The 26,193-nt window shown below is 36.6% G+C and overlaps 1 protein-coding gene across 2 annotated transcripts in view; it reads left to right on the top strand.

Moving 5' to 3' along the window:
* Positions 1-6: 6 nt before the first annotated feature.
* Positions 7-26,193, top strand: part of Rhobtb3 (Rho related BTB domain containing 3) — a 57,255-nt gene continuing 31,068 nt past the window's right edge. The window contains exons 1-6 of one of the 2 annotated variants that reach the window (XM_015483790.2): positions 7-136; positions 319-544; positions 5,057-5,243; positions 15,098-15,252; positions 17,524-17,635; positions 20,561-20,926. In XM_015483790.2, the coding sequence (XP_015339276.1) occupies positions 135-136; positions 319-544; positions 5,057-5,243; positions 15,098-15,252; positions 17,524-17,635; positions 20,561-20,926 (1,048 nt within the window). In that variant the 5' untranslated portion in view covers positions 7-134. Of the gene's footprint in view, positions 137-318; positions 545-2,162; positions 2,268-5,056; positions 5,244-15,097; positions 15,253-17,523; positions 17,636-20,560; positions 20,927-26,193 lie in introns of those variants that run through there. The other variant, XM_048811461.1, reaches the window with a different exon arrangement.

Below are 26,193 nucleotides of genomic sequence, written 5' to 3' on the forward strand. Positions count from 1 at the left end.
CAGTGGTGGAGGCGCGCGAGGGGGTCGCGGCTGGGGATGAGCGGCTTGCGGGTAAACACGCCACCGACTGGCCACGAGAGGCCGTGAGGAGCTGGTTTTCTCCGAATCGCCGCCCTGCCCTTGAATTTGAGATCATGTACGTACGCGTCGAAGTCCTGCCATTGTCTGTAGCCGGAACGCGTGCGGTGCGCCCTGGGGCTTGGGGCTCGCGCCCACCCTCGCTGCGCGCTGCCCCCGCCACTTCCTGTTCTGATGAAAGGGACAGGCGCGCTGACCGTGCTGCTTTTTTCCCCCTCGTCCCCCTCTCTGTCGGTGCAGGTCCATTCACATCGTGGCGCTGGGGAACGAAGGCGACGCGTTCCACCAGGACAATCGGCCGTCGGGGCTCATCCGCACTTACCTGGGGAGAAGCCCTCTGGTCTCAGGGGACGAAAGCAGCTTGTTGCTGAACGCCACCAGCACGGTCGCGCGTCCAGTGTTCACGGAGTATCAGGCCAGTGCGTTTGGGAACGTCAAGCTCGTGGTTCACGACTGTCCCGTGTGGGTAAGGGACACCAGCTGCTCCGTGCTGAAGCTGAAGGAGCTTTTTTAAAAATTTTCTTCTCCCTACTTTTCCCAGTTCCATGAACGCGGAGTGTTTGCCTTACAAGGGTAGAGTTTTAAAACATTTTGGGGGACATCTATAGTCTTTGTTTAGTGGGGCACGGGGCAGCCCAGTCAAAGAACTTGGCTATAAGGTAAAAAGCCCAAGTGGAGCGTGGAGCACTTAGTCGTACACTTCACGACTGTGGGATGTTCTTTGGTAGACAACTGACAGTTGAATGTGCCAGCCCCAAAGGACAGGGTCACCAAGTTCCACTAGCAAAGAGCAATGTTTTTTCATGCCTACCCTGTGGAGGATAGGGTAATACTAGTGTTCTATAAATACAGCCCTCTTATAGCTCAGTGTAGGCAAAAATACTTTTCACTGGACAGTTCAGAAATAGTATGAAAAGGTGGGGAAAGACAGGGACTGAGAATTAATTTTAAAGACTCATTTATAGCACTGATAACCTCTGAAAGTTTTTAAAAATTTTAATAATACAAATACTTTTTCTATGCAGTTCTTTGATTTTAATGACTCATAAGTAGAAATAATGTAACTAATGATGTTTGGATTTAAAAAAAAATCTTTGTGATTGTGATAATTACATGAAGTTGTAGTGAAATAGATAAAATTCAGCTTGATTCTTGTATGTTTCATGAAGGACAAAGGAATCTACTTCTTGACACATAAATATTTTCAGTACACTATAACATATTTAAATGTTTTCAATTAGTTTTATTCAAGAATGTCTGTTTTTTACTAATATTGTTAAATATATTTCAGCTAAAGAGTACAGAAGAAACTTTTATTCAGAAGAAACTTTAGTGTCTAAGAATATATACATACACACACACACACACACATATATATATATATATATATATATTTTAGTGTCACAGAATATAAACTACTCTGTGAGATTTTACAGTTAAACAGCAATTTTAATGAAACAATACTAGCATACCTTTAAAGAAATGTATAGAATGAACTTAGAAAAATTTTTATGCAAATTTCCATATTATGGAAAGAAAAGACTGCTTGCTCATATAAATATTCAGATAAAGGAAAGTTTTGTTAGTGTGCTGAAATAAATTTACAACAGGCTTTTCAATATGTGGGATGCTAGTGAGCCCCTAGCTATGACAGTGATGCTGCTGTTCGTAAGAAGCATCAATGGTGTCTTTGCAAGCAAATGAAGTATGTCTTTTACTTTTGGCCCTTTCATTATGAAAGATCTTATAGCCTCTAAGACTTATTGGATCAATGTGCAGTTGAACAAATGTTTAGTGAACAAATACATGTGCATAAAACAAAATAAGCAGAATTAGGATGTTAGTATTACTTTCTCTGTTTTTAATTTGAGCTGTTAACCCTTTCCTGTTTATGTTAATTTAGCAAACAATGCTTGTGATCCCATGTATTGTGTGTAGTAGAATGAAATCTTCCAAATGGATAAAGTAAGCCTCTGTAGTCTGGATTCTTGTCATATACTGATTATTATGGTTTATTATGCTAATCACTTCATTTAGTTAAGACTCTGGTGGAACCAAGTTTGTAACTAGGTGTAATTTTCTAGGTTATAGTGGATCTTCAAACATAGTAGATTACATTTGTAGAGTTTCTCATTCTAAGGTGCTTTTCTTCTCTACGTGTTAAGTAAAGCCCATCAGAGATGTTAAAGGTAAGTGTGTTAATCAGGTGTTATTGACATATGTACTGAATCAGAATGTTAAATGTAGCAGAGCAGATAGAACACAGGTTTTGGTATCAAGAGGAATTGACTTCAGAACCCCACATTGCCACTTAGTGCCTTTCTGTCTTTGGTAAATCATTTACCTTTTCTCAGTCTTACCTGACTATAGACTAATCATAATAATCTCTGCCTCCTACAGCTATGCTAAGGAGTAAATGAGATAGTAAATGTAAAGTTCTAAGTGTAGAGACTGTGCTCCATAAGTGGTATCTGCTATAATAATAAAATGTTTATTGTAACTCTAGTATAGTCATGTATCACTTATGCTAAGCAAAGGTAAAGTTTCCTCATGTCCTTCAAGATTTAAACCAATACACCAGATTGGAACAGTGATATTAGTTATCACACAAATATATTATCTACTACCACAATCAAGTAGAATAAATTTTTTGTTTCATTATAGAAATTCAGATTTTTAAAAAAAATTATTATTATTTTAAAAGATGAGTTCCATTCTCTAAATTTGGTTCCAAGTCTTGCGTAATCCCCTAGAGGAAATCCTGGAATTGATTTACAAGAGATGGAAGAGTCTTTATTTCCTTCATAATTCTAGAAACCAGTGGAGTGTTTTCTCTTTGACATAGCTTGAGAAGAAATGTGTTGTTGCTCCTTGGAGTTGGGATCAGATGGTTGTGCTTCTATTCCCTAGTTACTTTCTGTAAATCCTTAGCCTTGTTCTGTCTCCTTGGCCATATGTACTTGGCACTTTTTAAATAAATGTGTTTCAAATAACAGCTCATTATTTAGTATTTCTCTCATCCACTCCCTTTTTTTGTGCAGTTACGTTATTACTTCATTTCACAATTGTACATCTTTTCCTGTTTACCAAAAAAATTTTATAAAAAGCAATGAGCTAATACATTCACAGTTTTCTTGTGCAGGATCTGAAGTTCTGATTTCTATTAACAAATGAAAGTATTGTGGTCTTTATAAACAATACTACAGAGTTAATGATGCCCAAACCCATTTTTTTTTTCCCCATGACATTTTCCTTAAATGTCTCCTTTTCCTGTATACCTCTCTAGTAGCTCTGGAATTTTGACCTATTTGGAATGTTGAAAGCAGATGCTTCCGCTGCCCCTCCCCCAGATTCTCTGAGTTAGATGAATGCTTAATATTGGTTCCACTTATATTTAGTTATGAATCCTATTTATATGAGTTTACCCTTTTTTGTTATTCTTACATACTCTGGTATACTTGTGTACTTTGAACTTGAATACTGTTTAACAGATATAGTTGGAATTGTATGGGGTTTGTGGTTTGGGATTTGGAAATTAGTGAAGTGTTCTGCTGGGAAGTGCTCACATTTTCTTGGGCTGTGTCCCACATCACTCCCCACAACTCACCCCATTATACTCTCTACCAAGTTCATTCCTTTGTCTTTAGTATGGATCATCTTTCTTCTTCGCTTTTTTCTTTCTTTCTCTTTTGGTTCATTTAAACGTCCTTCAAAAATGCTCGCTCTATTCCATTTTCAATGGGGTATTCATGTCTAGATATTCTGCAGTTCTCATTACTTGGAGTGCCCTCGTGAGAGATGGGTCAGTTGGCAGGGTATAGGTAAGGGGGGCCACTGGTCAGAAGCTCTCTGCACAAGGGCAACTCTGTGTAACACTCCAGAATTTTTCTATCACAGAATAAAAGTTCTTTCACATAGATCTTAATTGATTGATTCAAATACTGTTAACCCTGTTTTGAACTCATATTTCAAACTCATACTGCAAACTTTCATAGCCAAACAGTTGGTCAACCAGGTGTCTTATTTCCTTAGTCTGACTGTATTATATCCCAGAAGACTATACCAAAGGCCAAATATAAGGATGAATTATGATTAATGGTTAATTAGAATATGAGAAGAAAGTTATTGGTATATATTTGGCAGCAGAAGTAAGATCCATAAAGATATTTTCCACATACTACTGTTTGTATAAAAACTTTGAAAAATTGTTTTTAACATATCAGAGCACTAAATTTTAAGGTGTAGGGTCCATAATAAATTACTTATGGTCTCAATTCTAAACATAAATATTATTCATTAGCATACAAAAAGTAAGAATTTCAGAACTAGAAAGACTTATTTTGAATTTTTAATTTATACAAGCAAAACAAACTGGGTCACAGAAAGTCCTTTGAAGCATCATTACTCACACTGATGTTGCTTTTTCATTTATAATAAAAATGTAATGTTCCAGAATGTTAGGTGATTAGAAACAGTATTATTTTTAGAAGTGCTTATTCTTTTTTTTTTTTTTTTTAAAGAGAGAGAGGAGAGGGAGGGGGAGAGAGAGAGAGAGAATTTTTTAATGTTTATTGTTTAGTTTTCGGCAGACACAACATCTTTGTTTGTATGTGGTGCTGAGGATCGAACCCGGGCCGCACGCATGCCAGGCGAGCACGCTACCGCTTGAGCCACATCCCCAGCCCCTAGAAGTGCTTATTCTTAAAGCATAGATATTGAAAGGGGTTGCTTCTTTCATCAAACTCTTAATTATTATCTAGATATCATGTTGAGCCAGTAATACTTATCTTATACAAAGAAAACTTTTTTAAAAAATTAAATATTTTAAATTTTATATAGCTATGTGTTTAAAAATAAATTTATGTAAATTCCAAAACTTAAAGTATAGCAAATAAATTTAAACTAATATCTTACATTTAATTTCATGATGGATTTGAAGATAAGTAGACTAAAGTTTACTGTCTACATTTTGGTTTAGGACATTTTTGACAGTGATTGGTACACTTCTCGAAACCTAATTGGGAGTGCTGACATCATTGTGATCAAATACAACGTTAATGACAAGTTTTCATTCCATGAAGTAAAGGACAATTATATTCCAGTGATAAAAAGAGCATTAAATTCAGTTCCAGTAATCATTGCTGCTGTTGGTACCAGACAAAATGGTAAGTATTTAATTTTCTTTTTTATAATTAGCTTGCAGGTACCACATTAAGTGTGAATAGAGTTAAGTTTATTAATGATTAGTACAGTTTTTTTTTATTTTTACCCAAATGACTGTGGGTTCAAATGCCAGTTGTTATCTCTTCATCACCTGATGATAAGAACACATCAAAGGAGAGGATTGAAAACTTCTGCTGTGATTCTGATGGGTACAAATCTGTCTTTTAACTTGCTCTTCCCAGTAATAAAGCATTCAGTGGTTGTGTTCTTTTGACATATGAAAGGTACTAACCTGAAATTGAGCCCTAGAAAGTTTCTTTTTTTTTTTTTTTTTCTTTTTGACAGTCTAATGATTTATCCAATTGAAAAGAATGGCTTACCCTCCTGAAGATGTGAGTGTGGGAGCAGAATTTTTAGGTGGATAACAATGAGTGAGCTGAAAACACTGACACTGCTGCCTAAGGAAAGGCAGTTTACTCTGTGGCTAATGGACTGGGTTGGTTGGGGCAGTTGTAGTCACTGCTGCTATGTATATTATTGTCATCTTTCTTAAGGCCAACTCAAGATTCACTTTGATTAGGTGGTATTTTACATATCTTCTTAGTAATATTTACTCAGTAAAGCTGTTATTAAATTGTTACTTTTTATTTATTAAATTTTTTTAACCTTTTAATTAAGGTATAGCAAAGAAAATAATATAAAGTTCATTAGTCTTTTAAGAGTGTAGCTTAATGCAGTTGTCCCTGTGTGTATGTCTACACAACCATTGCACAGATCAGGGGGCAGAACACCTGTAGTACTTTAGAAGGTTCCCTCAGGCCTCTTTCCTAGATAATAACACCTTTCCTCAGAGGAAACTGCTATTCTGACTTCTAACTACAGAGACTAGTTTTTACTTATTCTTGAACTTTATACAAATGAAATTATAGGGTATGTTGTGCTTATCTATAGTTTGCTGTTTTTATTGCTTTACATTATTCTATTGTATGGATATGCCATAATTTATGTGTCCATTCTCCTTTGGATGATACTTAGTTTGTTCCCTAGGAGTAGGATTGCCAGGTCATAAGGTAGGTAAATGTTGAGCATTAGTAAATACAAATAAGCAAGCTTGACCCACTCTTGACCCCACATCCTACTTCCCTATCCCCCCTCCTTACCCCATGGTTCTTGAAAGAACCATTCACACTTCCTGAGTCCACTTCCTTTTCATTCTTCAGACTACTACAGTCTCATTTTGACTTCCATAGTCACACCAAGTTCTCACTGGGGTTGCCAGTTTTATTGCCAAATTTAATATGTTAGTAACAATTCTATCTTTGAAATTATTTGTACATCCCTCTGCTTAATAAAGCTACTCTTTCTTTTCTGTTTCTTCTAATTCTCTGTGTGTTTTTTTTTTTTTTTTTTTTTACTGGTCCCCTTGCACTCTCCTGGGCCCCTCTCCATGAGCAGCAACACATTGTAGAATTGTTTCCCAGGGTTCCATACTTTGGCTTCACCTCTTGCTCTTTAACCAAGAACATTAACTAGCCAGTCAGTTGCCCTGGCTTCCTTTCTATGTACAGTGATTGTCTAATCTGTTTCTCTTGCTCTAGTCTTTCTCCTGACCCATATTTCATAGACAGCATCCTCTTAGTGCTGAGTTCCTTGTCTTGGTGAATGATGCAAAATCTCTCCATTCAACCAAAACCAGAATCATCCTATATCTCCCTTTCTCTCCTGTCCCCTACATCCAGTTGATTAAGAAGCTTTTTTTTTTTTTTTAAATTTTACATTTTAAATAACTCCAACTCATAAACCCATTGTTTTCTTTCTTCTTCTTCTTCTTTTTTATCTCTGTTGGATTTCAAATGCTTGCTATTTAGTTATCTTTCATAGGGACTTCTTTGTCTCCTAAAAGGATAGTTCCAATTTTATAGGACCTCAGACTTACATAATTTTGTGACTGGGGTAGGGAACCCCACAATGAATAAGAAAAGAAAGAATGACAACTCACAAATCTCAAAGGGTCTGTCAAGTACCACATTTAGAAATATTTCTATTTAACAGCCCAACACTTCTTTAAATTTTCTTACATTTTGGGGGGGCTGTGAAGTCTTTGATCACCCCTTCATATGAATCACTTTGAGATATTTTCTGTGGAGAGAGGAGAATGATAATCAGTTTTTCTAATAGCATGTTTCTTCATTCTGTACATCTTTCTGGCTCCAGGCACCAGTTTGTATTGTGTACATATTTCAGCTCAGCATTCTAGTATCTGATGCCAAATAAGTTAGCACTGTGGGTGTCAGAAGCATTCCTCAAAGTCATTCCTATTCTAGGACAGTTATGGAATAGGAAAGTATAATGCACACTTGTAATCCCAGCTATTTAGGAGAGAGCAGGATCACAAGTTCAAGGCTTCCCTGGGCAACTTAGAAAGACCCTGTCTGAAAATAAAAAAGGAAAAAGGGCTGGGGATGTAGCTCAGTGGTAGAGTACCCCTGGGCTTATTCCCATTGTTGAGGAAGTTTATTTCACTCAGCATGATAGTTTCCAGTTCCATCCATTTATTGGCAAATGCCATAATTTCATTCTTCTCATGGCTGAGTAATATTCCATTGTGTATATGTACCACATTTTCTTTATCCATTCATCTGTTGAAGGGCATCTAGGTTGGTTCCATAGCTTAGCTATTGTGAATTGAGCTGCTATAAACATTAATGTGGCTGTGTCACTATAGTATGCTGATTTTAAGTCTTTGGGGTATATGCCAAGGAGTGGGATAACCAAAAGTAATAGCACACTGAACCTAAAGCTAAATTTCCCCTTGGTAGCATCCCCAAAATGCCCATGATTACTTCAGAACTGCCTCATACAAGATAAATTGAATTAGAATAGAAAAAGACAGTGGTCTTAGCCAAACATAGTTAAAATATCTTATTTTTCAAATTTGACAAAAGCATATGACCAACATGTGAAAGAATGTTATTCAGGTTCCTCCCAGGGCTTTGGAAAGGAAGCACAAAAAGAAGGCTTTCTGTTAAAACTTTATCAGTCTCATGATAAATTGGCCTCTGACCTCCTATTCTTGGTTTGCCTCTGAAATAATTTCTTTCAGAATAATTATGCTAGAATACAAGTCAGATCATGACATTCAGTGCTTTGAATTGTTTAGGAACTTCCTTCTTCATTAACTTGTATTTTGTAAAATTTCAAACCTAAGAAGGTTGACAGGACTAGGACACTGAACCCCAGAATTTATAAACACACATGCACATGCACACATTTTTTTCTGAGCCATTTGAGACTGAATTGTAAACATGTGATTTCTTCACTCCTAATTACTTCAGCATTTATATCTAAGAACAAGGCCCTTCTCCTATTAGCCATAATGCAATCACCATGCAAGAAGTTTAACATGCTGTTATCTATTATGCTGTTATTTAAAATATAATTTGTATTTACATTTTTTCAGTTGTTCCAGTAATGTGCTTTATAGTTGTGTGTGTGTGTGTGTGTGTGTGTGTGTGTGTTTTCCAATCCAGAGTATAAATTATGCATTGCATTTATTGGTCATGTCTCTCTGGTCTCTTTTAATCCAGATGATTCCCCATAATTTGGGGTATATATATATATATATAGTATTTTTGTTTGTTTTGAGGGGGCATGTCTTTCATGACATTGACATTATTAAAGAATTTGGGCTGGATCAGCATTTTTGCCTTATTCTTTCAGTTGTCATACATGTGCTTAGAAATTATAATTTTCTATGGTACATTCTACATTTATTTATTGGTATTCTTTTGTAAATAGAGCTTTCTATTCTCTCTGCTCCTATACCTTTCTTTTGGAATCATTATGATTCATGAATTTGTTCTTTCAATTCAACATTTCATAGTCTGTTGTTATGATTATTCTTCTGATTTTTACTTTACCCTATGTTTGTCTAGAGGGAGTTTTCAGGCTGTCTCTCATCAGTTTTGAATCACTTCCTATTCCCTTAGACTTTTGCTGTCCCTGCCCTGGAAATAGGTGTTCTCAAGGAGCCCTGCATCCTCTTGTTAGGTAATGATATTTAGAAATCACAATTCAGGCTCTAGGGTACCCATGACTTCAGTGTCTTTGCTTCTAATCCTTGCACATTGGTCAGAGCCAGGGATTGATATTTTATATATATATATATATATATTCAAACATATATTTTTTGTTTGTTCTTTTCAGTTAATTCATATTCACATATGAACATAGGAAAGTTATGTCGTATTCATTCTTCTGACTTTCCCATTCCCATCAACCCCCCCTTCCCCTACTCTACCCTGTCCAATTCTGTGGCACCGCCCCCCCCCCCCCCATTGTGCTACTATGATTCAGACTCTGCATATCAGAGAGCTATTCAGCCTTTGGTTTTGGGGGATTGGTTTATTTCACTCAGCATGATAGTTTTCAGTTGCATCCATTTACTGGCAAATGCCATAATTTCATTCTTCTCATAGCTGAGTAATATTCCATTGTGTATATGTACCACATTTTCTTTATCCATTCATCTGTTGAAGGGCATCTAGGTTGATTCCATAGCTTAGCTATTGTGAATTGAGCTGCTTTAAACATTAATGTGCTGTGTCACTATAGTATGCTGATTTTAAGTCTTTTGGGTATATGCCAAGGAGTGGGATAAGTGGGTTAAATGGTATCTCCATCTGTTTCCAGAGTAGTTGCACCAATTTGCAGTCCCACCAGCAATGTATGCATCTTTATCCCCACATCCTTGCCAATATTTATTGTAGGTTTTCATACTTATATTTTTAAATCCCAGGTTCCCATTGATAATCCTTATTTCTGTCCAGTATTTGTATCTCACGTTGATGACTTTCTATTGTAAACTCTTACCTGAGATCCAAGATTGTTCATGATCAAACTTCCAACTACTTCTAGAACCATTAGGAACAATCCTCTTTGCCTTATGTGCCATTCCCACTGAACTGCCTGAAGAACTTAATGCTTTTCTTCAGGTCTGGGAAAGTATTGACTTTCTCATTTCTTTGGGTGTCACTGGGTCTCCATGATCTTTATTCTGTTTCTTTCAGGATCCTTCTCAGGCTGTTGGTGATGCTTCTGTGTCTTGGCTGCGGTTATCTTTCTGATTCCTTTACTTTGTTGTGTTGCATTTTTTTTCTTGGCTCCCCCCCTCCCCCATGCATTAGTCTGCTGGGTCTGTTTTGCTATTCTGCTTGATTAAATTCTTAACTTCAACAACTTTTCATTTCCAAGATCTCTAATTGGGTCTTTCATAATTTCTTGTTCCTGTCTTAAGGTTGCAAAACTTTATTTAAAAATCTTAGAATAGTTAATTATACTTAGTAGTTCTGTTTTGATTAGAATATTGTCTAGTTTTGAATATGCACCCCAAGTCTTTCCATCTGCTGAGATTTTGTTTCATGATGTGGATGTTTCTCAAAAATTAATTCTTTACTTTCCTACTTTTAAAATGTACTTTCCCTGTTGGATTGATGCCTTCCTTTTTCCCTCCTCAATAGTTGTCTGGGGATTGGGACAGAAGTGAGTAGGTCAAGAATCACTAGGCCTATTTGCTTCTCTTGGTGTATGTACTTTGTTAGTTTCCAGTGAGTTGCCTTTGGGCCTTCTGGTTCTTGCCTCCCCCATTGTTAGCAGTGAGCATTCCAGCTTGGTGCAGCGTCTAGGACCCCCACAATGCACTCTGCTTCATTCCTGTGCCATCTGCCTTCATTCTGGAAGGCACTCCTAGTGTTTTGAGCTGATATTTCCCCTCTAATTTTTTAGTTGCTGTATATTCAAACATTCTCTCCATATGTCTCTCCCTCCCTCTTTCTTTTCTCTTTTCTTCATTTCTCCTTGCTTCCCCACCCCCCACCCGCTTTATTTAATATTTCCATAGTTTGGCAGGAGGAGAGATCACAATGTGGGCTTAGCTTGTCATCTTGAATCTGGAAATGAATACGTTTTCCTTTTCCCACATGCAGACCTCTACATTTGCTGTACCCTGTGACTGGAGTGCCCCTTCACACAGACCTCTCATATCTGCTTTGCAATTTCATACTCATCCTTTCAATCATTATCTTTCTGTGAAGCCTTCCCCAATCTCCCCAGGCAGTTAATTTCCTCGGGTCTGTTCCCATGGTAACTTTGTATGCCTTCATTTTAGTACTTATTAATGTTGTATTTGTTTGCAGTCATGTCTATCTTGGTTCAGTTGACTATGCTTTTATCTTCCTATCTTTTTATCAGTAACGCTTGATGTGTGGTAGGCATGCAATAAACATTTGTTCAATGAGTGAATGGATGGCTTTATGCATAATCTAAGTGAAAAAAATCAATTTCACTAACAAGATAGAGCTAATTTACCGTATAAGATGTGATTACAAAATAACTGCAGAGCTAATACGGCTCTTCAGCTCAGGGACCTTTATTGCCATCCCCTTGCCCATCCCTTTCAGTATATGCAACTGCTGGGTACTCTCCTGTTAATTTTCTTTCTTTCTTCTTCCTTTTTTTTTTTTTTTTTAAAGAGAGAGGGAGAGAATTTTAATATTTATTTTTTAGTTCTCAGCAGACACAACATCTTTGTTTGTATGTGGTGCTGAGGATCGAACCCGGGCCGCACGCATGCCAGGCGAGCGCGCTACCGCTTGAGCCACATCCCCAGCCCCTCTCCTGTTAATTTTCTTGGAAACTCTTAAAGAACTTGTTCAGTAAATATAACTAGTCTTTCTTTTGTTACATATGTATTTGACAAGCTTGACTATGTGGATGTCTTCATGATATTTGGCTCTGAATACATTTTGGCTTTTACTAAATATTAAACCTATGTTTAAAGGATAATGTCTTTTTATTTTTTTAATCAGAGTATACCTGATTGTCTTCATAGCCTCAAACTTCTGAACATGGGAACACTGTCTCTATTATTTTTGAAACCCTGACCCAGTCTGATACATTGCTGAGGTAAAATTTTTGAAAAAGAATTTCTAAAACTTTCAGGCAGTGGCAACATTGTAACAATCATCCTATAGATTCCCAAAGCCACACTACTTTGAAAGAGATACCATTCATTTGAATGCTAGAGTTACATTGTATTTGCCTTTGAAAAATATCTTTGTAACATCTTATAAGATAACATGTAACAGCAACAACAACAACAAAAAACCCTACAAAGTTAACAAGAAGCATAGGACTGATTCCCAGAGCCACTATGACTGCAAGAATCCACAATTTAAAATTATTTTGGGTCCTCTAATTGTTTCTAATAAAATGCTTAAGGTAAAGTTATTTAATCCTGAAATATCTTGTTGGTTCTCCATTCTCTAACCAACCCAAATCTGACTTTTACTTAAAATCCCATAGGTGATTGATATGGAAAAATGTCAGAGAAATTCAGAAGTGAATCACAAAATAGTTAATTGGAGAAAAAAAACTTATGAAGGTTTTAAGAAATAAAACTCTCTGGGTTTTATACTGGAGAATATAACAGTGATGGAGCTCTTGCCTATATTCATGGCCCTGGGTTCAGTCTCCAGCACTGCAAAAACAAATGAATAAAATGGGAATGATATTTGGGCTGGGTTGTGGCTCAGTGGTAGAGCACTCACCTAGCACATGCGAGGCCCTGGGTTCAATCCTCAGCACCACATAAAAATAAATAAATAAAATTAAGGTATTATGTCCAACTACAACTAAAAAAATAAATATTAAAAAAATGGGAATGATATTTTAGAATTTTAGATGACTAAGTGGCAACTTGTTACAGCATAATATGGTGTGTAGTGACTAGGCATTTTTCTTTTTGTGAGTGAACAAAAAGAAATATCTTCAGTGACAGAGGAGATAGGATTAGCTATAATCAGACAAGCTTTCTCAGAGAGTGTGTCAGAAAGATGCTTATAGCTATACACAGCTAGCTCAAACCTAAAATTAGCTGTGTTTTCCCCTTAAATCAAGATTGTTTGTTAAAACTTAATTCATATTAAATTAACTTCATTTTTTTCCCTGGAAACACTACTGGCTTGGTTTGATTTTTGTCCAGAAATAAAGTTTAATGAAATGATCTGCCTACCCACCACATTCCATCAACATAAGGAGACCTTTGTAGGCACAACAAGGCCTCTGTCTTCAGAAAACCAAAGGCACTGTTTAGAAAGGCTTCATAAAGAATGTGAAATATCAATTCATTATTTTTCAGAAGAGACTAAATTCTGCTTGATAACTTTGCTCCAAACATAAAATGATCTTAGAAAAAGTGAAGCATATCCTTCAGATTAGAATATATCACATAAATGAAGAAAACAAGCTTAATTTTTAAATTACTTAGTCTTTGGAATCACTAATTCTTTAGTTAAACTTAGTTTTTTTTGTTTGTTTGTTTGTTTGTTTTTTTTCCTTTTTTGATATCATTCTTATTTAGAGGGTAGAACAAGTAATGGCAATTTTATTCTTCACCAATGGGAGCTCCCTTGCCCAAGGCTGTGCCTGCTCCAGGGATGTGACACTTATCTACTGACTGATTTAGGGAATAGGATGCAAAGGCCCAGCTGTCTTTCCTCATATATGGAGTACTCTGACAGGCCAGCAAAGCTCCAGAGCCCCTGCAGGATAGCTTGGTCTCTGGTGATACTGCATCGTTATTCCAAGTTTTTCCTCTACCCAAATCCACATCCCTCACTCCTGAGAATAGTTGTTCCCCAGATCACCTCCCAGTTGACCTCCTGCACACCCATCTCCATCTTACAGCCTTTTTCCCAGAAAGGCCAACCTGCAACAACAGGCATTTCTACAAATGACTTTTCATTCTTTTGACCTGACTAACTTTTGAACAGTGACCCATATTTTAGTCCTGAAACAAAACAATACACTCCGATGAATATGGAGTTGAATATATATTTTTAGCCTTAGTAGGGAATGTTCTTATAAATAGATTGCTCTGTACTTTCCAAGCCATAAATCTGTATTCGCTACAACTGTGAATATTGGGACAATTCTTTTTTTCTTTTTTTTTTACATTTGAAAGATTTCTTCAGCTTTTAATTTTTAAATCTTAAAGAAAAAGATAAAAAGTGGTTGAATTTGGTCTCCAAAGTTGACTGCTTTAGAACCAAATGATTGAAATGAAATATTTGAATAAAATGTACTTCAAGCTGGGTGCAGTGGCACAGCAGCTCAGGAGACTGAGGCAGGAGGTTCTCAAGTTTGAAGCCAGCCTCCAGCAAAAGCAAGGCACTGAGTAACTCAGTGAGACCCTGTCTCTAAATAAAATACAAAATAGGGCTGGGGATGTGGCTCATGTTCAAGTGTCTCTGAGTTCAACCCCCAGTATCCCCTTCCCCACCAAAATATACTTTATGTGGAATTCACAAAGATAGTAACAAGTTGCAGCTTTAAAAATTACATCAAATAAAATTATAAGGTTTATTCAAATTTGGTGACTATATTTATATTTCAAGTTTATTAGAAAGAAAGAAGTCCAACACATTGCTTTTCATGGTTTCTGTGGGCAGTCTCCTTGTAAATTTTGGATTTTTTCCTACTGTCCTAGAAATATTGATGTTCTGAATGTCAAGGTTGAACAAGCAACAAGTCTGCCATTACTGCTGGTTAGTCTAATTACTGTACTAGCTTTGGTAATATCCATTCACCTATTTTTAAAATTCTATTTTCTAAAATGCTACTTATTCTTTTTGCAGCTGATGCTTATTTATGAATATCCTTGACACATTTTAATTGGAGTCTAGTGGATAGTGGTTCTGGTATATTGTGTAATGATCAGATTTTCTGTGTACTTTTTTTCCCCCTGTGTACTTTCAAAGTTTTTTGTTGTTAAATTCTTTTTTTTTTTTTTTTCCAGAAGAATTGCCTTGCACCTGCCCACTGTGCACTTCAGACAGAGGGAGTTGTGTCAGTACAACAGAAGGGATCCACCTTGCTAAAGAGCTGGGAGCTACCTATCTTGAACTACATAGCCTTGATGACTTCTACATAGGGAAGTATTTTGGAGGAGTGGTAAGTGGAAATTCCCATTATATATGAAGTTATTTGTCAGGCTATCTTTTTAGCTATTTTCTGGAACATCAATTAGAGTTTTAGTTTTAAAAGCATGATTAGCCGGGCGCGGTGGTGCATGCCTGTAATCCCAGTGGCTTGGGAGGCTGAGGCAGGAGGAGCTCAAGTTCAAAGTCAGCCTCAGCAAAAATAAGGTGCTAAACAACTCAAAATAGGGCTGGGGATATGGCTCAGTGTTTGAGTGCCCCTGGATTCAATCCCCAGTAAACCCCCACCCCGCCCACCCTGCACCCTCTCCCAAAAAAGTATTAATTTGGTCAAAGAATTTTGTATGTCTGTGGAATAAATACCAGGGAACTGTGGGGGTGGGGAAGATGGTTTTGTTTCATTTGTTGGAGGTTCCCTTGGCTGGATTTGGTTTCATTGGTGGAGGAGGAGGCTGGTTCTGTGGGAAGCTGCAGATCTCCTGCCTTCCCATGGGCCTAGAATACTCAAGATCACTCTTCTCCTGACTCCACTATTTCTTTTCTGTTTCTCTTCCTTCTCCTCTTTGCTTCTCTCTCTCCCTCATACCTAATATTGCAGTGAGGGTCAACGAAGGACTGAATATTGGCCAAGGTTGCTAGAAAGATATAGTGGTTTCTTTTAAACTCAAGACTTGATAAGAGTATTAAATAAGAACAGAATGATTTCTTTTTAAATTTGTGGATAGTATTGTGCAACTGAGATCTTGAGTGTAAGAAATAATGGCATTTATAAGAAGGAGATGATGGAATGAAAGGGGCATTTGAAATCCTATGTTTAAGGGACTAGGATTGTGGTTCAGGGGTAGAGCATGTGCCTTGCACGTGTGAGGCACTGGGTCTAATCCTCAGCACCACATAAAAATAAATAAAGATATTGTATCCATCTACAACTAAAAAAATACTTTTTAAAAATCCTGTGTTTAAGTCAGGGATGGGATAAAGAGCTGTGTAGTACTCCTTTCAAACCTGGGCAACAGGGGCATCTGCCTTTTGTCCTGTTGCACCCCCCACCCCCCACCCCTGCTGAAACCACACATTGGTGGAGCCAACAGGACGTGCCACCTGGAGCTGGTACCATCTCCCTTCCATACCTGCACCATCTATATAATAGCTCCATGTGTGTCTACTTGTACTGAAATTAAGTGAAATAAAACAAAATGGAATTCATTTCCTCAGGCATTCTAGTTTCGTTTCAGGTGTTCTATAGCAACATGTAGACAGAACTGCTATATTGGATTATAAAGATAGTAAAGAGCATTTCCACCAGCACAGAAAGTTTTATTCAGTGTTATGACTGTGCTTCCAAACCTAGGACTCCTGAATTCTGTGCCTACTAACCCAGAGCCTGTTTCCTGGTCCTGTGCAAGCCTCTTTTTCGTGGGTCTGTTCTTAAGTGGACTGCATTACTGATTTGTGTACCTCTAGGCCTGGTGGTGGGAGAGTAACTGAGGGATGACTTCCTGAGGGTTGGGGAGGGAAGAATGGATAAAGTCCCAATGTCTACTTGTGTGCATAAAACTCCTCAAGACATGGGATGGAGCTGGGGTGAGAAGAGAGAGGTTGTCTTAGAGCTCAGGATTTAGGGGCTAGTTTCCTATACTTCATGAACTATTGAGGAGTCTGAGAATTTAAATCTGCATCTAGCTGGCCAGGCCTTTATAATGATGTATTTGTCAAATATATATATTTATATAACAGTTTGTTTTCTTGATTTTATAGCATTGAAATATTTTGCTGTATGAGTGGACATCCATTTGAGCTTTTGCCCTAGGCCTTATAAGGTAGATCACAGGCCCGGGATTATATAAGTGCATGTGGATGAGATTTTTCAACTTGTAAAATAAAGGACAGGTTTCAAAGAATTTTGTTTAAGAGAAAAAAGTAAAGTTTCCTAGCTGATTTGAACATCTGTAGACATAGAACCAGATCTGTTCTTGCCTTGAATCTCACTAGTTTTAGCTGCAAAACTTGCCCTCTGAGAAAATTATTGAAAGCCCCATAGTTACTGCCTGGCTTCTTGATCATTCAAGATACAATTTCTTCTTGAATAAATAAGTTTTCTTATGTTTAATCAGGGCACAATCTGTTCTTCTAGACACATTTTTACAGATAAAATAAACTGTTTACAAGTGTTTGCTAATGCACTGACATTAAGAACATTTGGCAAATATGATTTGGGGTACAAATAATTATGTCAGATATAATTTTTGGACCTTTAATTTAGATTTCTTTTTATATATTTTAGTTGGAATATTTCATGATTCAAGCCTTAAATCAGAAGACAAGTGAAAAAATGAAGAAAAGAAAAATGAACAGCTCATTTCATGGAATTAGACCACCCCAGCTTGAACAACCAGGTGCGTAGACTTTGGTAGACATTTATTACAAATCATTCCTCACAGGTCTTAGAGCTGTTGTTCTCAAATTTGAGCATCCCAGAGGCCTACCCAACATTCTAATTCAGTGAACTTAGAACAAGGCCAAAAACTTCTCAGGTGATACTTAAGCATGTGGTACTTAAATCACAGTTTGAGAATACTGTTTTAGAATCTGAACCTGTACATTCTTAAAAATAGCATGTGTTAGAGGGGAGCTATTCTAGATTAAAGACTTATGTGAAATAACTTTCAGCGCTGTGCATGAATCTTGAGTGAATACTATCTCAATTTAAAAAAATCTAAAAGATGTACTTTGGACATTTGGGAGAAATTTTATAGTGGCCTGGATGGAAATTAGACGATATTATAAATTGTTAATTTTCTTGTCTATGTTAATGGTATTGTGATTAATAAAAGAGTGTTCTTATTTTTGGAAGGTGAATTAAAAGTATGTTAGAGCCAAACTGTCCTAGTGACTGCAACTTACTCTTACATGGTTCAGCCATGTGTGTCTATGTGTTCATCTATCTAGAGATTAGGCAAAAATAATGAGGTTAGTAATTGCAAGACCTAGGTGGAGGATATATGTTTGTTCACTATATCATTCTTTCAACTTTTTAAATGTTTGAAAATGTTCTTAATAAAAAGTTGGAGGAAATAGAGATAAAAATAAATAAAATTGCATTAATTATGATCAGAACTTTTACATAATTCTGTGAAGTAGACAAGTACTCTTGGGTCAATTTGTTTTTGATATTGTTTTAAAGAGCAGGCACTTGATAGCACAGATGGTGATTATAGTTTACAATGTAATTATATATTTAAGAAGAACTTAAAGAGAGGAATTAAGATTCCCAAATATAAAGAAATAAGGAGATGAAAATCGCATTATAACTCTGACTTGATTTGATCATCACACATTGTATGCATGTGTTTGATGATCACACTGTACCCCATGCATATGTGGAATTATTATGTGTCAGTTAAAAAAATTTTTTTTAAATTATTTATTTTAGTTGTTGATGGACCTTGTTTTATTTATAAATGGTGCTGAGAGTTGAACCCAGTGCCTCACACATTCAAGGCAAGCACTCTACCACTGAGCTACAACCCCAGCCCAGTTAAAAAAATTTTTAAAGTAGGCATTTGATAAATATTTGTTGAATGAATGAATTTAAATTAAAAAAAAAACCCAGAAAAATAAAAACTAGAATGGAAGAACATTTTCAGTTATAAAAAATTCATATAAATAGACCATAAAATATACACTTTTGACTTTGAACTTTCTGGTTTGCTCAGTGTAAGGGGAGACCTGGTCTGTTATATGACAAACCCTGGGTTCTTAAATACTTTCTGAATTGGAAGATGGGGGAGGGGTGTAAAGGCCGAATAGATAATGTAGCTAGCAAGTTATTAGTTCTTATTGATCCAGAAAACATACCAGTTTCTCTGAGAAAGCAAAACATCCCACATCCTTTAGCACTAAAAGAAACTCCTTGTGTGCATCTTCATTTGGGTGTACTAGGTGGTATAATAGACAGGGTCTTCAAAAGCATCCCTTCAACAAATGCAGTCTCCACTTTCACAGGGCTGCTTCCTGTACCCTGTAGTTAAGAGAGCTGTGGGCATAGCTCTAATCATAACCAACGGGCTATCCCTACAGTCAGGGTATGACTCTGTAGGTGATATTTTCTAAGGACCAATCCTGGGCTCTGGAGCATGTGGCTTTCAGACATATCTCAGCATTTAAGGTACTGTGAAGGTGCCACAGGCAGGGTGGAATGGGGTACAGTGTAGGGCAAGCCTCACCCCCCAAAGTGCCTTGTCATCTACTTTATGAACTGGGCTTTGCTTTGAAGGATTTTCATTGCTAAAGAATTTGAATTCCACAGGTTCAGAAGAGCTCATATCCTTCCATCAACACTATACAAAGATTCCTTTCCTTAGCTTGGCTGTGGATAAAAGGGAGATGGCAGACATTTTATAGTAGGGTCTGTGATAGGGCATGGGGAGCATGGATATTTTGAGACCATAGAGGGCTAGTCTTACTTTGTTGGTAATCGAACTAGTAAGTGGAAGGTTATATCCTCTTTTGGAAACTAGAGTGTTTAGTTGGCACTTTTGCTAAGGTGTGCTGAGTAAAGAGTTGTTCTGGGAAGCCTGTTGCTTTAGTAGGAGGAAAAAAGATGAGGCTCAAAATAAGATGGTCAAGATGGTTTCAAACAGTAGAGTCCAGGATTCTGAACCCTGACACTGAGAAGTTGCAGAATTTTCACAGGTTTCCCTTGACCCCCCACTCCTGGTTCTGGGAGGAAAAGGACCAGATGTGTGCTTGGGTTCTTCAGAACTTAGAACTTTGTTTTAGTTTAAAAAAAAAAAAAAAAACACATAAAAGTAAAGAATGAGGGGCTGGAGTTGTGGCTCGAGTGGTAGAGCACTCGCCTAGCATGTGTGAGACCCAGGGTTTGATCCTCAGCATCAAATATAAAAAAAGGTATTGTGTGCAACTACAACTAAAAAATAAATAAATGTTCCAAAAAAAAAAAAAAACAGTAAAGAATGATAACTACCAAAATACTGACATTCAGTATTTGGGAGGATGTTTTATTTTGGGACATACGAATAGTGATAAGTGTTGCTTTATTGCTCCTTTTGTCATCAATATATTTTTCATTTGCATGTTAAAATGTAAATGTATGTGTGTCTGTGTTGTACAATTCTCCTGTAAAATTCATTTCATATTTTTATGATGATGGTGAAAAATGATCAAATGTTGGCCCTTTCTTACGGTTTGACCTGATTATTATTTTAAAATATTGTACTGCATTTAAAGTAAACCTGAAATTATTGGATCTGTAGACTTAAAAATGTAGCTTATTATTCTTATTTTCTTTTTTGAAACAGAAAAAATGCCTGTTTTAAAGGCTGAAGCATCGCATTATAACTCTGACTTAAATAACTTACTGTTCTGCTGCCAATGTGTGGACGTGGTGTTTTACCACCCAGATTTAAAGGAGGTCATAGAGGCCCACAAGATTGTTCTCTGTGCAGTAAGCCATGTTTTCATGCTGCTTTTCAATGTGAAGAGTCCCACCGAAATTCAAGATTCCAGTATCATCCGAACTACCCAGGATCTCTTTGCTATAAACAGAGATACCGCCTTTCCAGGTGCTAGCCAGGAATCTTCTGGCAACCCACCATTGCGAGTCATTGTTAAAGATGCCCTCTTCTGTTCTTGTTTATCAGACATTCTGCGCTTCATTTATTCAGGTATTCTGTCAAAAGGTTCTGGTTCCTTAAACTCTCATAAGCCTTTGAAATGAAGTATGCCTATAGTCCTCAAGAGTATTGGTTAGTGTTACATTTATTCTTTATAACATCTGAGGTGACATTTATACATGATATAATATTTGCTTTATTTATAAGAATTGGTCCAGGATTTCTGACATCCTTACAAATTTGTTTACCTGTTTTCCCCCACCAGTTTTTTAAATTGTGGCAAAATACATGAAACATAAAATTTACTCTTAACCACTTTTAAGTGTGCAGTTCGTTTGTATTAAATACATTCATAATGTTGTGCAACCATCACTACCATCCATCTCTGCAACCTGTTTTGTCTTGTAAAACTGAAATTCTGTGCCCATTAAACAATAGCTCCCCATTCTCCTCTTCTTCAAGCCCCCAGAAACCACCATTCTACTTTCTGTCTCTATGATTTTTGACTATTCTAAGTGCCTCATGTAAGTACAATGGTACTTGTCTCTCTAGGCTTATTTCAGTCTTATTTCTTAGCACAGTGTCTTCAGGGTTCATCCGGGTGCCGCATCTGTCAGATTTCATTCATTTTTAAGGCTGAATAGTATTCTGTTGTGTGCATATACCACATTTTGTTTATCCATTCATCTATTGATGGGCATTTGGGTTGCTGCATTACTTTAGGTGTTGTGAATAATGCTGCTCTGGGCATGGTTGTACAGGTATTTCTTTTGAGGACCGTGCTTTCAGATCTTTTGGGTATCTACCCAGAAGTAGAATTTCTAGATCATATGTAATTTTTTTGTAATTTTATTTTTAATTTTTAGAGAAATTGCATATTATTTTCCACATTAGCTATACTATTTTAAAAAAATGTTTGTTTATAGGGGATGTGGCTCAAGCAGTAACGCGCTTGCCTGGCGTGCGCAGGGTGCTGGGTTCGATCCTCAGCACCACATAAAAATAAAATAAAGATGTTGTGTCCACTGAAAACTGAAAAATAAATATTAAAAAAAATTATCTCTCTTTCTCTCTCTTTAAAAAAAAAAATGTTTGTTTATTTTTTTAGTTGGACACACTACCTTTATTTCATTTATTTATATGTGGTGCTGAGGATCGAATCCAGGGCCTTGCACGTGCTAGGCGAGTGCTCTACCACTGAGCCAAAACCCCAGCCCCACCATTTTTTATTCCTATCAATGGTACATAGGTATTCCAGTTTCTCCACATCCTCAACACTTGTCATTTTCTGTTTTTCTCATGGTAGCTGTCTTAATGGATTATCGGGGTATCTCATTGTAGTTTGGATTTGCAGTTCTCTAATGACTAGTGGTGTTGAGCATCTATTTTTACCCTTATCATACTTGCTTTAGTTTCACATCTATTTGTAAAAACTGTAGTCTTCTACTGAGCATGTGTGTTAAGATTCTTTCTTTGAATTATAAATATGAAATGTAAGTCTTTACTGCCAGTTTAAAGAAATAAAATTTTCCAATGGTATATGAAATCAGGTGTTTTAAAACCTAGCTATTCACTCTTTGGTTTGACTCTTAGGTTTTGGAGAGAATTGAAGACATTGCAATTTAGAAACTGGGAGTCATAAATCTAAAGTTAGTTGAGACATGATTAAGTTTGGCGATGATTTCCTTAGAATTTTTTTTCCTTACTTTCTAAGATTCATATTTTCAGTTACTTTTCTTTTTGTCATTTTAAAAACTTAGTGGTAACTATATTCTAAAGAATAGGAGTTTTAAATAGAATTTAAATAGAATTTGCATCACTTTAGCAAAAGAATCAGTGGTCTCATGCCCAAGTGTCCTATGTATGGGTAGAAAAGAGTGCATATACAATGATCTTTCAAGTAAGCATCTGAATATAAGTTTTCTGAGGAAAACTTTCTTTTCTTCTTAATAATTTTCTTTTTCTACTTGAAATAATGTATTTGGATAGTCTTCATTTAAATGGTTGATGTTAAAAATAAGATGACACTATTTTCATTTGTGTTGTAGTTATATAATTTTATAAATTAAAATGTTATGATTTTGAAAAGTATAGTTACAGCATGCAGGTTTATGTGTGTAAAATATATATGTATTGGACTAGAATGTGGTGGAAGGTCAGTGAACACTGGCTTGGAAAAGGCAAACGTAAGGACCCCTTACGTACAGCACACACCCTTCAGCATAGTACGATCATATGTAATCATATGTAACCACTTCCATTACAGAGTATTTTCTAGTAGTTGGGAATCATCATATGAATAAGACAAGAGTGGTTAAGGACTTCTTTTAGTAGTACAGATTTTAATGTTTAAACCTAGAATTTCACATTGAGTTCAGAATTTGAGACTAATTTTGAAAAGCCAAAATGTTTGCATGTTAAATGAAAAAAAAAACGTTTTTAATGACAAGTTTAAGGAAATGTGAAGGATGTGTTTTACTTCTCAGTGATTTTACTGTTGAAATTCTATGAATTATTCAGCAAGTTTCCCACAATATCCATTCAATCCTTTCAAAGACACACAAACATTCTGAAGTCAGTTACATCTTTAATATGGCAGCAGTAAAACGGCAACATGTACCTCCAGTGGTTGAACATTCCTGGCTTTCTCCTAGGGAGAGATTTTTTAAAATTCCAAATTTATATAGGCAGATGGGGGGAAAGGGTTAAAATAAAAAGTTCTCCTTGTAACCCATACCCATTCTCCAGACTCAGTTACCTATAAAAACTGTTTCTTTTTGTATTCTCTCTGATGCTATTTGAAAGTGAATAATAATGAACTATTAAATATGCTTTAGTAAAAACATAGTCTTCAGTAACTGCTGTTTTCCAGGGACCATAGATAGTTTCCTGAGGCTGGAGCATAATGTGGAAGATGAAGGCTGATGGGAGATGAGGCAAGGCCTGTGGAAACAGTTCCTGCCTTTCCTCGAAGCTATGCTAGAGTGTTTTAAGCATCATCAGACTGGACTTTAGAAAACTCATTTCTGGTGATTGTGTGAGGTTGGAATAGAGAAGGTAAGACAGGAATCCAGTTAGGAGGCCCATTATTTCATTCTGGTGACCAACATTTGGGCAGTGACTGTGTTGCCCTTGGCCCTTCATCATCTAGACTAGTGCTCTCAAATCTTCAAGTGCACTCAAGTCACCTGGCAATCTTGTTAATGAGCAGATTCCGATTTGGGGAAAGGCCATAAGATTCTGCTTTTCCAACAGCCTCCCAAATGCTTGATGCTCTTGGAAGAATGGGTACCAGTTAAAATTTGGCTTCAAATTTCGTTCAGAAACTGAAGAACGAACCCTATACCAACTTAGGGCACAAAGTCAATATGGGGTGAGCTGCAAGGTTGGTGCTGAACTTTTTGGAGTTGGGGTGCTCAGCATCCTATTGTGTCCTCTGCCTGAAGTGGGGGGAAGTGGATGCTTAGCTCTTGATTAGAAAGTAAGTGAGCCAGGAAACAGGGATTAGAGGGCAGAGGCCAGTGGAGTGAATGGAGTATGGAGAGCTTCCTGAGCTACCTTAACTTCATAGCTCCGCTTCCTAACCTGACACTGAACTAGCCCATTTCTTCAGTGATCACTTCCTGTACATCTCAATGAGGCAGAAGGTGGTGTTAGCTATGAATAGGGGTACAGGCCCGTGACCTGAGGCTATAGGAGACCCTGGTGCTAGTTGAGAAGGAAAAGTAACTGGTTCTACAGTTAATTATTCTTCATTATTTAACTTACTTTTATTCTTTAATTTTTTTTTTAATTTTTAGTTGTTGGTAGACACAATATATTTATTTGTTTTTCTATATGGTGTTGAGAATTGAACCCAGTGCCTCACACATGCCAGGCAAGCACTCTACCATTGAGCCACAACTCCAGCCCCTTCTTTAATTTTTTGTAGATAATAACCTGTGACTCTGGCAAAAGCTATGTTTAAAAAATAGTAAAACAAGACTGGGGATGTGGTTTAGTAGTAGATGCTTGCTTAGATGTGCAAGGCCACATGTTCAATCCCCAACACCTAGGGAAAAAAAAGAAAAGGAATAAAATATATTTTCAAATAAAGAAAATTTTGAAAAATGTAGAAAATTTGTAAGAGAAACAAAAAAATCACATAGATCCCACTGTCAGGAGAAAATGTTTGAACATTATTACTTTTTTCTAGTCCTTGTTTGTGACTGCTTTTTTTTTTTTTTTTAATGTCTTTTATCAAATCAAACAAACATTTTGAATATAACATACATTTTTCTTAGAGTCTTCAATAAAGGAGCCAGGTCTGTTTTTTTTTTTTTTTTGTTGTTGTTGTTGTTAGGATATCATGGCCAACAAGACTGTTGGTATTCATGTCAGTTCTTCTGCTCACACAGGTAGAACACTAGGGCATGGCATGCTGTGGATATTTGCCCTGAGAAAACAGGGGCTGAAAGATCAAAAGAAACCTATCTCCTGCCCTTTATTTTGTTGTTGAGGTTTTGTTTGTTTGTTTTTGTTAAATTAAGCAGATTACAAAGAATATTTTGATTTTTTTAATAGCATGCTTTTTATTTTAACCTGTAGGAATTTGAAATTTTGTTTATATTGTGTCACTTTGGTCATCTGGTCCTTTATTTAAGAGGGTCCTATTTAGTAGTATGGTTAATATTTTATACCTAAATTTAAGGCTTCAGTTTATTTTCCCATTCAGATTTTTAAATAAATAAATAACAGTCCAGGTATGTCTGTTTTGTATGTGTTAATTTTCCATTGGATGATAAAGAACACTGCATAATGTGTCAGTATCTCATGACTGCTCCTTAGAGGAAAAGAACTAGTGGCACAGTGAGGCCCATGGTTTCTTGGTCTTCAGGGAGTAATCCTTAAATGGCATACAATTGTAACATTCTTACAATACTTGACACAGTCTTAGGCTTGCAAATTTCTGTCACCTGATCTCAGATGGTTAAGAATTTAAATATTTGTAAGAGCCTCAAAAATGTAACTTTGATCTCTTCCTGTCACAGAAGGACCCTAGCATTTCATATCACTTACTGAAATGCTGCAGGGTAGATAAATATGTGGAATTGAGTGTTCATCTTTAGTTTGCATTGTATACTCCTTTGCTTAGAATTATTCTTGGCATGCTCTTTTCTGCATTGCATAAAAGCAGCCTGTTATACCTGAGGTTATACCTGAGTATAATGTGCTAAGAGGCTAGATAAGTGCTTTGAAAAGCTATCCTTTAAAAAATCCCACTGAGTTCACTCCCGGGTCTCAGCACCAAAAAAAAAAAAAAAAAAAAAAAAAAAAAA

The sequence above is a fragment of the Marmota marmota genome, unplaced genomic scaffold, assembly GCF_001458135.2.
Source record: "Marmota marmota marmota unplaced genomic scaffold, marMar, whole genome shotgun sequence".
NCBI lineage: Eukaryota > Metazoa > Chordata > Mammalia > Rodentia > Sciuridae > Marmota > Marmota marmota.